The following is a 16,324-nucleotide window of genomic DNA, read 5'->3' as shown; positions in this document are numbered from 1 at the left end:
CATAAAATGGATGGTGGCTAGTGAAAAACAATGTTGAAGACACTATTCCAGTTTTAGAACTATTTTGATTAATAAATTAGGGCACTCAATAATAATTGTGTCAATATTTGTCATATTTTACAACTCCTGGAAATGTTTTTTCCCCCCAAGCGTTGAGAAATATGTGCTAATTCCGGCAATAATGTGATGTAAAAATTCCCCAAACATGATTCTCAACTTAAATAAATAGTTTCCATGTTTACATACTGCATTTACCTGCATTCCCCAAGGCCACACAAGACATGAGTGTGCATATGGGTGGAGTTTTGTTTCTTTTGGTATTTTCCTAGACTTAGTGGAGGCAGAATTAATTTTATTTACAGAGCACTTTAAAAGAACCACCACTGTAAACAAAGAATCTTAAAAAAGAACTCTTAACATGTATCGGGAGCCAGTGAGGGGATGCAAGAGTGGGAGTTATGCTCCCTCTTGAGAGTACCTCTCAAGAGGAGAGCATCAGCATTTTGGACTAACTGGAGACGCTTACTGGAGGGCTAGCTGACCCTAAGATGAAAGAAGCTAGATTTAACAACTGCACCAGTTTGCCAGTCCAACCTAAAAGTCACTGTCCAGTTTAAGACCCAAGTGCAAGACTGTTCGCGTTAGATCAGGAGCCAGAGCGCCCAGGTCTGCAGGATGGGACCAAACACCATCACTTCTGTTTTCATTGAAATTCAAGAAATTCAGTCCCATCCAGGTCTTGATTTCCTCTAAATAGGACAAAAGTGGCCTCAATGAGAAAGTGTCTTTTTTGCTGTGCGCGACATAGATCTGACAGTCATTTGCATAGCAGTGGAAGGAAATACCATATTTCCCTGGGACTCGGATATCTATCTATCACTGTATCAAAGAATTATTTAAGGTTGTTTTTATTGAGAACAGTTATTCTGGTGAAATAAGTTGTTTTAACTAAAATGAGAGCTTCTTTGTATTTCAGCAGGCTATTGCATCATGCCTAAAGGACGAGCTCAAATTTAGTCGCATGCAATTTGCACTCAAGCTTCCCACATAATTGTAGCAATGTGCGGGTTTCATCTGGAAAGCACATAGGCCTCTCAGGACGAGGTTTAAGTCTTGAGAGTGCCAGGGAGTCGAGGGCATTTAACAAAACAGCATTGAAATAGTTTGGGAGATTATCCATCCAACCAATATGAGACGGAAAGGAAGCAATTGCCAGAGGCAGTAACTCGGAGAGCGCAGTATTGGTTGAAGAACTAATATTGTGGCTGCTATAGCTTTGATTGTCACCAGGACCACGGGAATGAGCCAAGACTTCACATTTTATAATAGTCAAAGATAGCAATTAGATATATTAATACCATGCCATTTGAGCTGGCTAACGCTCAGGTTAGTACCAAATGTAAAGTACCAGTATTACCAATTTTTGTGTCACTTGGTTTATTTGTGTAGAACCAGAAGAATCAGTTGTTGTCTGAAACCCCACGATAGATGGTTCAGACCGGAAATGTATATGAATATTAAAGTCACCCATAATTAGTATAAATTCAGAAAATTCATCTAAAAACCCACATAAACACTGCCCATCAGCTGCATCCCTCTGCAAAACTTCATTTTCAGATACTGTGAAGGGCAGACAGGCCAAACTTGGCTCAAAAACTCCACACACATTCCTGATCATTCTTCACCTCTTTCATTTGGCTTGATCATCACCAACATTCTTGTAGCATTTTGTCAGACAAATAATGGACATGTTTCAAATTTGGCAATTTGTATTGACTGTTATACGAGTAGACTACAAGAGAATAGTCTATTTGGTTTTGTTATCATATGAGACATAAGTTTCATTCATCCCTCTTCAAAAAGGACAATTTTATCCTTTAAAACTTTGTAGAGGGATTTTACGTGTTTCTGCCCAATAGGAATACAGTATGGTTATATAATAATTGTGACGATTAAAGATTTCTTTTTCGTTTTTTTGCCATTGCAGTCTACATAAATTGGGGCCAATTGGGTGCGGTGACAAACCAGATGAAGCAGTAGCAATAGCTGTGTTGCGCATTAGACATGTATATGATTGGTGCTGTTCGAGTTATGGTAAATTTCCATTACATTTAGTGGAAAGTTAATGACAATCTGATTGGTACTTCTGAGTCGAAAGAAAACTGGCAGGAAGAAGAAGGCGATGAGCAGAGAGTGGATGCTTTGTCTGAGGCATGTGTGGATAAATTGGAATCCAAAGCAATAAGCTTCAGGCGAAACTCCCAAAACGTGGGCAGCTGACATAGAGGAAGACAGGCACCACTGACATACCGTGAGCACCTGTGAAGAAGTCAGCAGTGCTCGCATCCTGTGGCTGCTTCTTCAGGGCCAGATAGAGTCTGATGGCCATGGACAGCAAAGACTGCGGTAGCATGACAGCAAAGACTGCATAGCCGGTCACGGCAAAGGTTTGTGTGGATGGCTCGCTACGGCAAAGGTTTGTGTGGATGGCTCGCTGGCTGACTGATGCTCGACCATTCTATGGGATAAAGAAATCTCAGTATATAGCGTATTGGCTTGTGCACCTGTTCCTCTTTTGCTGCTACTTTCAAACGCTGCATCCCTACCATTTAAACACTTTGGCAGAATGTCATGAAACATCTGTCATCACCATTCATTCATTTTCGGAACCCCTTTATCCTCAGGGTCGCGGGGGAGGGAGTGCTCGAGCCTATTGTTAATTTCACTTTACATTTGTGATGACCTTTAGTGAAATAAATATTTGCTTGCTCATCGTTTGTGAAGTCTGCTCTGTCATCCAGCCATTTACCAACCGTTACAGAATTTGACTGAACAAGAATTTGGTCAATAGATACTTTATTAATCCTTTGAGGGAAATTAAGATCTGCAGGAGAAAGAAGATTAGTCCAGCGACCAGCTATACATTAGGTTCTTCGAATAAAAACTTCTGATTACACTCGCACAATCGACTTAATAAGTATAACATATCCTTTATATGCAAGTAGTGTGAACGTTTTCTATTTCTTGTGCCTGGTTTTCATCATTTTGTTGCAGCTCCATCATAGGGACGCACTGTTGTTTTGTACACAAGCCCTGAAAAAGGAAAAAAAATAATTACTTAAAAACTACCCACCTGCCAATTTATCTACCATCCATCCATGCATCCATCCATGATTGTGGCAGTAGTTACACCGTATTGGCCCGAATATAACACAGTGTTTTTTGCATTGAAATAAGACTGAAAAAGTGGGGGTCGTCTTATATTCGGGTTTAGACATTATACCGTTTTGCGCCGCTAGATGGCGCCAAAAAATCATTGAAGCGAATGCTTAACTTGACTCCCCAGGCCAAAGTGAACCAGTCACGAAGAATAAAAATGAAGATAGCGGTAGCACGAAGAAGAAAAATAAAAAATAACAGTAAGAAAGAAAAGGGAAGCAAATAATAGAAGAGACAACTGAAAATGGAGAAACGTAGCGACAATCTGGAGAAAAGTGGGTCGAAGATTGGGCAGGTTAACCAGCAGCCGAGGAGAAATTATGATGTAATTTACATTTCAAAAACATTCATTTCCGAATGTGATCGCACTTTAGTTTACATATTTAAATGTTCAGATATTAATTAGCAAAATAACATGCTTTTTCTCTCAAATATATTATAATCATTTGTTTCAGATGTACTGTAATTATTTTCTGTATATAAATTCATTGGTGTTCAAAAAGTATTTTTCCAAACTTGAGTCTTGAAAAAGAGGGGATCGTCTTATAATTAGGGCCGTCTTATATTCGGGCCAATACGGTAATTATATTTCGAACATCATCACTTACCCCGCACTGTGAGTGGAAGACTGTTTGTTTCTTACCCAAGTCCCACCATAACAAACCCTCTTGAAGATCAGCTCTCTTCGTTGGTCCTGCACGTTGGGAGAAATGTGCCCATTTCCACAATAATGTGATGTAAAAATTCACTATAAAACTGTATTTAGCTTCCATAAACGGGCACCATATTTACACTCACTTTTGCCCAAAGACACACAAGACATGAGTGACAGAAGTCTGATGTGTGTGACCAAGCAAATGTTAGAAATAATCACATTGTCTTTAAACGGTATGCTTACCCGTAGCATAGCTCATGAGGAGCCCAACTATGACAACCGAGCTTGTTGCCAGGGCACCAAAGTAGAGGTAAGAGATGGAGTACAAGTTATGCAGGCCCCTAGATTTTGGAAAAGATAGCCATAAATATCTTTGCTTTCAGAATGTCTTGGACGCACTGACATTGCAAGAAAAACTTCATGACAAAAAACATAATTGTCGAGGATCACTCACTGTGGGTTGTCGGGTTGAGGTGGGGCTGAGGTGTCGTGTTGCGGCTGTGTGTTGTTTGCAGGTTCACACTCGGCTGCATAATTAGGCAGCACGCCCATGGTCCTTGAACTGGGCGGGTAAAGAGTGGAACCAACAGCCAGCCACAGAGAGACACAGTATCCGGCTGCTATTCCTAAGAGTGTCCCCTGAAATGTCAAAATGTGCATTTGTACCTTTCGAATCAGAGTTTGTCTAATTTGAAATTCAACAAAAACATGTTGTGGAAAGTATGATTTTGACATATTATAAATGATTCTTTGGGGTCTGACAAAGGAGGACACTTTTCAGTCTGCTCCCCAACCCTCCCTGCCCTTATCTTTTCTGCTTGCTGACTAATGCTACGTTTATACCGAATGCATTCTTCACGCAGGTTTGATTGATGTTTTTTGCTGCGCTCATAGGTGCTTGAGTCACATGACATAAGACGATAATTTAAATAGGTGCACTTATCAGCAGTAAGGAGAGAGAGAGTGGAGCTAGGTAGCCATATTTTTTTTTGTTGACGGCTTCGCTTCACTGTGCAATGCCATCATATCCTGTGCTACGCTCCATGTGCCATACAATATACACGAATTCACCCAGAATGTGTGTAACCATGAAAGACACTGTTTTATTCAATCAACTCAGTGTACTTCTATTGTCAAGCTGTCATAATGACGAGCGGTGCGTCTGACATGTACTGTATCGTAGTGGACTCTTTCTCTCAGAAGTGACAAGGCTGTTTGGAGTCACTACAATGTGAGGGATCAGTTCTGCACACACACGCACGCACGCACGCACGCACGCACGCACGCACGCACACACATATATATCCTTATCAGTTGAACTATAGTGTCGAAATAAAAGTCCTAAAAGGTGAACGATTGTGCAAATATTTTCTGAACCTCCTTAATATTGTACAAAAACCTCACCAGTCTATTTGAGGCAGGAAAAAACATCCCCAAAATGAATACACCTAGTAATGGACCACTGACCACAGCCATGACTGTGAAGGACCCCTGAGGAGAGAGCACAATCACTGTGGACAAAACGCTGAAGTGAACATGTGAAATTTGAGACAAATAGTCTCAGGTTTCCGCTTTAAATCTCTCATAAAATAACACTGTGATTGTTCAATATGATAATAAAATGAAATCAAATAGGAGTGACTCAATTTGCAATATGGACGGATATAAAAATACATTTCAATGCAAATAACAACAGAAGACAACAAAAGTGCATATCGGTAAACAAAAATGAAAAAAGCAATTCTCTCAAATTCTGCCTTTGCTCATGTGCTAATTCTTTACACAGTGGAAATCAATGGAGTGTTGTTTCACTTTTCACAGGTATTCCTACCCCGCTATGATAGATGAATTTCCACGAAGAGGTTGACTTTTTTTAATTGTTATTTTGGGGGGATTAACGCCTCTATTAAAAATAAAAAATATTTTGGAATTACAATGAGCAGGAAGTCAACCAGCACCACAGAATGGATTGTGTCGAATTTGGAGGGTGAAGATGCTATGCCCAAAATTGTTTACTTGATTTTATTTATTTTTTCTTACCTGAAGAACTCCCCAGTCCAGGAATGATGCTAAAACGGCTACGATTATACAAGCAACTCCATACAGGAAGGCTTGAAAAGGAAAAAAAAAGAAAGAAGCCTCATTATTTTGGCCTTACTGAATGGCCTTCGAGCAGTCTGCTAGGCTCACTCGGCCTATGCATCATCAGCCTTGTACATTTTCAACAAATATGTTACTTGATAAATCGTAAATGAATGAATGATGCGTCATATTTAACCTTACACAGTCCTTTGGAAATAAAGATCTGTTTCTTCTGGCTCATGTGGTGCAGGTATTGTTGAAAGAGGTCCTCCATTGTTACTGCAGCCATTGCATTGATACTTGTGGAAACTGTGCTGCATAGGAGATGTTGTAGAGAAGGGAGGGAAAGTCTTTCTTCATTTCATTCTTTTCTTTTTTTTTATCATTACTGATAAAGTTGAAAAGCATTTCTGAGTGGAATTACCGGTACTCTGAACCGGTTGAGGTGGACTGCTGCGTTCGACCATTAATTCTCAACCTGTTTATATCCTGCATATATTTGCTCCTCCATGAATGAAATGAAAATTACTAATAGTGTCAGGCAGTACAATGACATGCTCTTCCATCAGATGTCAGAAGCTCAAATCAATCTGTTTATCCACCTTTTGTAAATACTTGTTGCTAATTACGTGTTGTATCACTAACAGAGCTGTTTGTTTTTACTTATGACTTCAAAAGTCATAAGTAAAAACAAACAACATAAAGCTGCATTTGTTTGCTTCAAACTAGTCCTATCCAGTCTAGTATGTTGTGCCCAGCACCAAGTAAGGTTTGCTGACTTCAGTATTGAGGTCACAGTTCTCTGCCAGGATGTTTTTGGTCTAACTGGTTTCCTCTCTCCAAGCTGGGGTCCATCTGAAAGCTACTTTAGATGACAATTCTGGTAGATTCTGAGAACATGTTTGAGCCATCATGGACACATATGTTTAATTTCTAGTAACAACATTTTTTAAAAAGATTTTTTTGGGGGCGGGGGTGGGGGGCTGAACATAAAATCTCTTAACTAGCTGACATTTTCATGTGTGACTGTCAAAATTTGGTTTCCAAATTAAGAGTTGTTATCCCCCATTTGACCACCTACCTGGTGGGCCAGGTGACTCGCTGCGGTAGAGCTTTCAAAGCCACGGAAGCACACAAGCCTCCACCCGCGACATGGGGAAATGTTTGTTTGTCTCTGTAGCTAGTAGTTGTGTATGTGTTTTACTTGCTGTCAATCTTTTATGATACCTTCAGTTCATGTTCTGCAGTGGTGGCCTCAGTGGCCATTCATTTGCAGTCTGGGTGTATTGGGATATATTGACAAAATCATGCTTTAAATTATGAAAACAATGCATAATCTCCTTTTATATCAAATTTTTCATAAATGATATGAGATTCTTTTCAATACCTCAGAGTGCCGCTGTATGCACAGGCCAGAAAAAGACCCGGAAAGCCATTATAGTTTTTGAATATATCCAGCACAAAGTAGGGCATATACTGCATTATAAAAACAAGAAGAGAGAAAAAGTGTTCATGTCATGTAACTAACTTTTACTGTATTTTCATAGTATGGAGTGACTTCAAACAACCTGAAGCACTTGGTAACCACCAAGGAACCACTTAATGACATGTCTATTTGTCTTTCCATCACACTTTACTGTCAATTTAACAGGGCCAGAAAGAAAAACAAATGCTATGACCAAGAGCACAGCGAAAAGCAGCATTCAACTTACAAGATCGGGGGAAGACACTTTGCCAGACTTCAGTGGATCACACTTGCTATAATAAGCAAACATGACGATGCCGCAGACAACTGCGCTTCCCACAATTAGGCACAAACCTACTTGGTTGACAAATATTGCCCTGCAAGAAAAAGTCATTATGGCAACGTTCACATTCACCAGGTTTACACGGAGCTTTGTATTCTGATTAGAGACTGGTTAGAAGCCCACAAATTTCACTGTACTGTATAAACAGCACAGTCGAAATAAATGGGCCTAAACCAAATGGAATTTTATTCAGATTTACAGGGGTGGAATATTTCTTTTAGCAATCCGATCTAAAATACATTTTCTCCATCTAAACGTCAATTGAAATATTATCAGGCTGCGCGCTATCTCCAAATGCACTGTCCTGGCATCAAGTGATGTCATTGTTGACCAATTTGAAGGCTTTCAAACACGACATGGAGAAATTGTCTACAACAAAGAGCTTGTTTTTCATTCTCAAAGAACTAAGAATTATCACACACCGAGAGAGAAGGAGAACAAGGAGTATTGAGCTATGCTTGAAAAAGTCCAGGAAAAATTCTGCCAAGCCAGGATAAATTGCCATGGGATACCACACTGAATTTTCAGAACAGCACTATACTCTTTTAATATAAAATGTTTGGACCTGCCTCACTTAGTTTTGACCCCCCCCCCCCCCCCCCCCCATTTAAAAACTGCATTTTATGTGGACTTGGGTTATTGTCTGATATTTACATTTGTTTGATTATCTTTAACAATGAAATAGGAAAAATATGCAACTACTGAGAAGAAATCATTTCTCATAGTACTGCATGTCTGTCTTCTTTATACAAACACAAACATAAATCCTTAGATTACGAGATAGAAATGGGGCATATCATACCTCTGTAAACCTTGTGCGTGCGTGTGTGTGTGTGTGTGTGTGTGTGTGTGTGTGTGTGTGTGTGTATTGGTACAATGAAACAGTATGAATCAACGTTAAGAAAATATTGTGCTGAACATGTGATTTTTTTTTAAGGATTGAGAAAAAGTAAGCTTGTTATTTTCCACAACGTGCGCCACAATTGCTTTAATCTTACATATGAGGTACCGGTACTTAATATCTCAGATACTTCACACACTTGTGTCGGCTTTTTGTAACATTGCTCCCATTAACACTGCTGGTTAACAAATGGATGATTGAGCCTGGAAATGGTTGGAATTAGCATCGGCATTAACGGAACGACTCACCACTGGGCCTCCCTCTCGGTTCTGCAGGAGATGTAGCGTTGGACTTGAGCTTGGTTTATTCCATACATGGATAGCCACAAAAGTGAAGCTCCAAAAGTCAAGCTCCAGAAGGTGTAACGTCGTCGTGGGTCAAAGTCAAAACTGTACAAACATCCAAAGATAGTCCATTCAACTGCAATTATTTCAAGTTGTACAGCTCCGTGTAAAATACCACATCTAATATTACCCAACTGATCTTTTGCTTTGTACTGATTAATGCGAAGGGCTAGCAGGTTGATACATATTTTTGGTTTACTGTTTATTGTATATGTTAAATTACTCCATGTACAGCACTTTGTATACAGCGATGGCTGTTTGAAAGTGCTCTATAAATACAATTGAGTTGAGTTGAGAAAATAACAAGCTTGCTCAAATAAGCTTGAACTGTTATCATTAATAACTAATGATTTATTATTTATGTGAAGACGAGGATCATCTTAATGATTTCTCATTAATTTGCAAACAGGGAAATATCAGATGCAACACACAAGTGTCCTTGGGTGTCTTGAAAGGCGCTTATAAATAAAATGTATTATTATTATTATTATTATTATTTTCTTGCATCTTTGCCAGTGTTTACATTTTCAAATTATCACTGCAACAACATTCTGAGAAAAGAATCTCCCATCACTGGTGGGCTATTCATAACCGTCGTTGGCGGTTAACTGTTGTCCGCGGGTACCACGTTAGTGACTTCATCTTGAGTGATTACAAAAACACCTAAACAACAATTAAGCAATATCACATGTGAAAAAGTGATGTTCTACTCACTGAGCTCTTTGATACCGATTCAGTTCCTGGTTCGGTCAAGTAAAGGCAGATGTTTGCAAATGCCTCATTTTTGATTCAACACAAGAGATAATCAGTCTGTAGTCCTTTATAAAGATTAAGGACTAGAGGAATCAGAGAATGTACGCGAGAGGCTGAAATCAATGAAATTTGGGCAATTCTAAGTTTAAAAAAAAGACTCCAAGATATCACTCAATAATTTACATAATTGTTGATTGACGTGATAATCAATTAGTTGTCGATTAATCGATAAAATTAACCCGCGAAATTTAGACTTATTTTTCAGTTTTCAACGTATCAGTTCTTTTGAAAGGATAAAGCACAACTGGCACGTGTTCTATTTCCCAAATTTGAAACGAAAGCAGAAAAAGCGATGATGTCGAGCCGTAGAATAACTCGATTCTGCATTGCCCATCCAAATTGCTTTTCGCAGCAGCAGTTGCCGTGGTTCTGAGCAAAAGATCAGCTGGCTCTATTACATACAAAGGAACACTCTTTGACGAATGAGGTTGTTCTCACGTACTCGTCAAAATTAAGCCGCGATCCATTGTTGGCAATTTCCAGCACTGCCGCGGGACCACCCACCAGAACTGTACCGTGGATATAAATTGCCACAAAGCCTGAAAACATGACAACAATCTGGAAAACATCTGTCCAGATCACGGCTTTTATGCCTCCCTGCAACAGACCAATTATACAGGAGATACTTAGACACATCGGGATATCTTGAGACATGTGTAATGAGTGACTACATGAGTGCAGTATTTCTCAACCTTTAGTGGGCATTGATGGGAATGACTAGATTAGTGGACATGCTTCATGACTTTACCAGAGTTGTGTACAGTGTGCAGATGATTCCGGAAGAGAACAGAGACAGCCACATATTGAGCCCAGTTGCTGTGAAGGAAAATACAGAGGAGGAACGTTAGGTGGAAGCCACTAATTGATTACGGTCACTCAAACAGATGAAACTCGTGTCATTTTAAGTTGCTAGTTTGTTGGGTTTATTTTTGTATTTTTTTGGACCTACAACAAAGTTCTTTGGTGTTAACCAGATCAACTGTCTTTTCAAAGTATGAATAGCAAAATTCCGTGAAAGGGTTTGGAGTCATGTGAGCAGGTCATCTCACCCACCTTGGTTGAGGATCAATGCTGGTGCATAAATGACCACCCCCGTGTACAGCAGCTTGACAAAGCAAATAAACAATACAGAAACACAGAAAGACAAATTTTATTATTTGATATATTCTCTTCCACTGTATTTTTATGGTATGATCATTTTCTACGTTTCTTCAGTGAAAGTTAAACATTTAGTGTTAATATGACTTCAGTGAATATTAATTTTGTACGACTAAGACATCCTTTTTTCTAACACACCGCAGTACTGAAATACTACACTCAGAATCAGATATTACCTGTTCTCGTGATAACTTCTTAGTTTAACAGTTTGTTTTTTTTTTAAATCACTGAAGGGATTTCGGGGGAAACTTCAGGGAAATCACTGAAGACTTACAGCTCCGCCTGCTGGAAAAAAAACTGCTTTTCTGCGAATTTGTTAATTCAACTACCAATTGTTTAAACTAATTCGACTAATAAAGGTTTTCTTATCTTAATTCAAGACAATTTGAACTTTTTTTTTATGTTGGAATAATTATCCAGCATCGTGAATATGCTACTGTCAATATTTGTGCATGAGATGATGTCTAACGTTTAATTTGCTGGGAGGTAAACACAAGTTTTGAACATCACTGAAGTACGGCAAGGAATAAGATCAGGTGTGTGCTTGTCTTACCGTCGCCACAAGAAACTGTACGCTCCCTAGCAGCTGCATCCCTCTGCCAAACCTCATCCTCAGATACTGTGACGGGCAGACAGGCCACACTTATAACATTCCTGATACATCTTCACTTCATATTCATTTGGTTTGATCATCACCAATAGTCTTTTCAACATTTTGCCTGACAAATACTTGACACACAGTTAGACTAGAATTGGTCTCCCTTGAGGCACTTTGTAGTTCAAATTTGGCATAAGACAACAACACTGGTCAACAAATGTTTTAATTACAGTATTTCTTTTTAACATAGAAACTTTCCTAAGTGAAAACTTACCAAAGTGATTATTCTTTTCACTGATCCCAAATCTTCAATTGTTTTTTTAAATAGCAATACCGGTAATTAAAATAATCATAATATGCATTAGCACCTAATATGTAATATAGCAGTACATTTCGCAATATTTATTCATCACCGTAAGGGTTAGGTTCAACAACAGGTGATTTTTTTTTGAGCCATCAAAGCAAGAATTTACAATGTGAGGTAAAATCCGCACTGCCTGTATATGTCAAATTTAAAAACAAAAATTACAAAAACCCGATGAGCTACCAAATAAATTTCTGAAATCAGCGTCAAATATATGTTTAGGTACTGTTGGGGGAGCGAGTCGGCCTGACTCTTCCTCCGCGTGTTCGTTCATTTCGGACGATGAGGATATTAGTTATCCAAATACAGGCTGGAGCCGATGGAAAATAACTTCGAAGGTTTTATTTGCAGAATATTCCGGGCACCCGCGGTTTAAAATGACTGCGGATCACGAGTGCCAAAGTGTAAGAGATTCACAACACATTTACGGTACATCGTCAGAGGGACGGTACCGAAACTTATGACGTGGCATCGGACTCTCTTTCTCCTAAACTAATCATCTTGTATCAACTGGTGCTTTTCAAAGGTCTGCGTGTCTCCGCATTGTCTCCACCAAGGAAGAACTTATATCATCAAGTTATTGATGATTCAATCAAGTGATTGATGATTCAAGGGTGCAAAGGTCTACTTGCAAGCATGAGGAAAGGAGGCAGAGTGTGTGTGTGTTCCCATGCTGACATGGGATAGTGTTCTACAGCATGTTCAAACATGGGGGGAATACACACCTCAATACGTATCGAGCCATCTGTGATTAAGATTTTATATCAAGACAAAAATACATTATTTAATCGATTAATGTCAACAACAGCTTTGCTCTGATCGATTAAGTTTCGATACTTGGGCATCTTATGGCCGCCTTTCTTCATTGTGTTTGTTCTGTTGCAATTCAGCGGGAAAGAATTGTGCTGTGTTTGGCAACCAAAGCTTTCCCGCACACTGCAAATACATTTCTGGGTTTTAAAGGACATAGAGACACAACCACACAGGTATCAGTCTGGCAACTGTGAGGTCGTGGTCTCTTACTTGCGAGAAATGAAGCCACTGGCAGTATTATTATACGTTGCCGCTAAGGGCTAGGCTTACCTAACTTGGATACGTTGATTTCTCTATGGCTTTTTCATATTTTTTTCCGTCTCTACAGCAAAAATTCCTGAGTGTGTGGCGTACAGTTGTACCATAAATTCTGTGAGAAACGCAAAACGAACATTTAATCGATAAAAATACGATTATAAATGTCCACTTAATAGTCGAGTGCTACTCGAAGATTCAACTGCATCATAGCAACACAATGACAGATGTTGTCAGGGTGTGGGCAATAGGTGGCCTATACCTGGATTACATCCAACAAGGACCATGTTATGAAACAAGTTCTGTTGTGAAAGGGTTTGCGAGTTACCTTTCTCGACCAAAAGCAAGCGCTTAGAGCTGAAGGGTCACTCTGACATGTGTCATTCATGCTTATCACAAGTTAGCCTAGTTGCCGGGGCTTGACCTACAGGTATGTCTTGATGAATCCTTGTGGGATTTATTGTGGAACAATTACTCAAGCACCCTGATCCGGCTACTTGGCCTGAAAAGTGCTCACGTGCATGTCGTCACTCATGTGAAAGTCAAGCATGACGCGATATGATCTCTGGCAAGAGCAAAACTACGATGCTGAGAGCTGTTGTTTTGATTCTCATTTCTTCAAATGTCTGTTGCGCAAAAATGACAATTTTATTTTGAAGTTTTATACTCTGTGAGCTGAGCTAGAGCAGTACTGTAATGTAATGTAATATAAACAATGTGCCACACGTTTTTTGTTTTACGCTGTTACAGTCAACAACAATTGAGGCCAAAATGGAGCAGAGACTAACATATTCAGAAAACCCCCCAAAACGTTGCACATCAGACAAACATGTTTATAACAACAACAATAATAATGATAATCATCCATTCATCCATTTTTGAATCTGCTTATCCTCACAAGGGTCGCAGGTGTGCTATAGAGCCCAGCTGTCTTTGTGCAGTAGCCTGGGTACACCCTAAACTGGCTGCCAGCCAGTCGCAAGGCACACATGGGCAAACAACCATTCACGCTCACACGCCTGGGGACAATTTAGAGTTTGCCATTAACCTGCCATGCACGTTTTTGGAATGTTGGGAGAAAACCAGAGTACCCGGAGAAAGTCCACGCAGGCACCCCAAATAGTACTGCGAGGGAATACTTAAATGGCACAATGTAAATCCAAGTGTTCCATTAATTTTTTTGAGCAGTTTACATTTGCATTGCACTGTTCAAAGTACGGACACAAAAACGGGGCACGGTACAGAATTAGCATATGAAAAGGTATAAAATCACACATTTAATTTGTGACACTGAAAAAGCTCAGTTTCTTTACTTTGGGTGCTACGCAAGGTTTACTCAATTAAATGTCAGTCAGAGAGAAGTCAATTCCAACCTGATTGATGCTTGTGATGCCAAGTCGAAAGAAAACTGGCAGGAACAAGTAAGCAGTCAGCAGAGAGTTGATGGTTTGTCCAAGGCACATGTAGAGAAATTTGAATCCAAAGCGATAAGCTTCAGACGGAACTCCCAAAACCTGGACAGCTGACATAAAGCTGGCACAGAGGGAGAGCCCGACGGGTACTGCTGACATTCCGCGACCGCCTGTGAAGAAGTCATCGGTGCTGGCATCCTGTGGCTGCTTCTTCAGGGCCTGATAGAGTCCTATGGCCATGGAGAGCAGGAGCATTCCAGCAAAGACTGCATAGTCGGCGACGACAAAGGTCTGTGTGGACGGCTCGCTGGTTGACTGATCCTCCATCGTTCTATGGGACAAAGGACTCTCACCGTAGAACCTAAAGTGGCGTGTGGACTTGTCTCCTTCCTCTTTTGCTCCTACCTTTAACATTGCATCAGGGATATTAATGATCAGCATTTACATAAGGTTGATCGCCCAGAGCAAGGGTGTCAAACACATGGCCCACAGGCTAGAATCGGCCCGTCAGGGTGTCTAATTGTGCTGCCTTATAGACACGTGTGAGTCGTTTACAAAATACAGACGCTTAATTTAGAAGTGTATGGACTTTTGTTGGGACATGCATATTCTGTAGCTGAGAAGGGCGAGCACACAGATAGGAATGCCTGAGAGAGATAAATGATCACTTTCCATCCATGTTTGTTGTCAGAAATTTTGTGTAACACCTGGAATTATTCAAAGTTGAATATGCAAAGTTACTTGGCGCATGTTTAATAAAATGCTTTAGTGTACAAGCTAATTTGATGCATTCTTATTGTTGGAGATGGTTAGCTAATTGTTTTTGCAGACTAATGCTTACGTATCATGTTAGGTTGATTGTTTTTTTAGTGATCATACATTAGCATATTATTATTGATCAATTGATTATGCTTGCAATGAAGAACGCTTATGCCTGCAATCATTAAGTGATTATGCCTGCAATGAAGAACGCTTGTGCTTTTAATAAAGATAGAATGCTTTTAATCATTCTATACACACATTTATAATCAAGAATGGTCAGTGCACTGTGTGGCAGTTTAAGGACGCAACCACCTTTCCAAGGATGTGGTTGGGAATTGATAAGTATTCAGACTAAACAGGAGCAAGGTCGGACATGGACGGAACTATCAACACCAGCTGCAACTTGGGTGTTTTTGTAATGATTGCACACATGTACGTAATTTTCACTCACATACACACACATAGTCAAACAAGTTCAGTGCGTCTTCAACAGCCCTCATCCTTTAGGTTGGAAACACCCATGTATTAGATTCCCAATAAATGAGAGGGCAAGCAGGGAGATCCTTGGGTGACAAGCAGAGAACACTTCTCCTCGTTCCCCCCTGGTACCAGAATTGACTCTCCTGTCTCCCCCTTGTGTTTTATATCTAAGTGTCAAATTGATAAATCTGGCATGTCATATTTCATTGATTGTGTTTTCGCTAAAAATATGCAAGCTTTTAATGGCAAGCTACTGTCGGGTGACAATTAATTTTTATTTTGCACTTACCGTGAACATGTCATATGTCATTATTAGACATCCATAGTAGATTTGTTTGCCTACATTTTTTTAGTTTCACACTTTCAATCTGTCTATGTCAAGACTTCGTTAAAGCTGCAACTATGAGTGTAGGTGCCGTTTCCACTAAGCACCAATTTTCTCGCAAAGACCAGACAGTGATGTAACACATTTACTACAATTATTATTATTCAAACTATTTCTGTAAATATTTTTAGCATCTGGATATTGCTAAATATCTGTCTTCTGCTTCAGTTCAAAAGAGTTTTGGTTCGATGCAACCCCTCTGTTTTTTTCCCATGAAGCACTAAAGCTTTTTAAAAATATTTTTGATGTATACATTTGGCGACAAGTGCACACCC

General features: G+C 39.6%; 1 protein-coding gene across 1 annotated transcript; it reads right to left on the bottom strand.

Moving 5' to 3' along the window:
• Positions 1 to 1,579: 1,579 nt before the first annotated feature.
• On the bottom strand, positions 1,580 to 14,937 carry slc5a5 (solute carrier family 5 member 5). Its single transcript, XM_052074553.1, has 15 exons — positions 14,384 to 14,937; positions 11,534 to 11,599; positions 10,876 to 10,927; positions 10,571 to 10,638; positions 10,265 to 10,419; positions 8,914 to 9,054; positions 7,669 to 7,798; positions 7,344 to 7,432; positions 6,158 to 6,270; positions 5,915 to 5,985; positions 5,279 to 5,365; positions 4,329 to 4,513; positions 4,118 to 4,215; positions 3,828 to 3,913; positions 1,580 to 3,093 (listed from the first exon to the last, which is right to left on the bottom strand). Exons 1-15 carry the CDS (start codon positions 14,861 to 14,863, stop codon positions 2,992 to 2,994), a joined length of 1,923 nt encoding a protein of 640 aa, XP_051930513.1. The 5' UTR covers positions 14,864 to 14,937; the 3' UTR covers positions 1,580 to 2,991.
• Positions 14,938 to 16,324: the final 1,387 nt, after the last annotated feature.

Source organism: Hippocampus zosterae, chromosome 8 (assembly GCF_025434085.1).
Source record: "Hippocampus zosterae strain Florida chromosome 8, ASM2543408v3, whole genome shotgun sequence".
NCBI lineage: Eukaryota > Metazoa > Chordata > Actinopteri > Syngnathiformes > Syngnathidae > Hippocampus > Hippocampus zosterae.
Note: the sequence above shows the minus strand (reverse complement) of the source record. Positions and strands in the feature narration are given on the sequence as shown.

Coding starts and splice junctions, on each gene's coding strand:
- slc5a5 (XM_052074553.1), bottom strand. CDS start 14,863: ATGCTGATCATTAATATCCCTGATGCAATGTTAAAGGTAGGAGCAAAA. Junction 10,420..10,570: donor GCACACTGTACACAACTCTG/GTAAAGTCATGA, acceptor GGTCTGTTGCAG/GGAGGCATAAAAGCCGTGAT. Junction 6,271..7,343: donor GCATACAGCGGCACTCTGAG/GTATTGAAAAGA, acceptor TCTCCTATGCAG/CACAGTTTCCACAAGTATCA.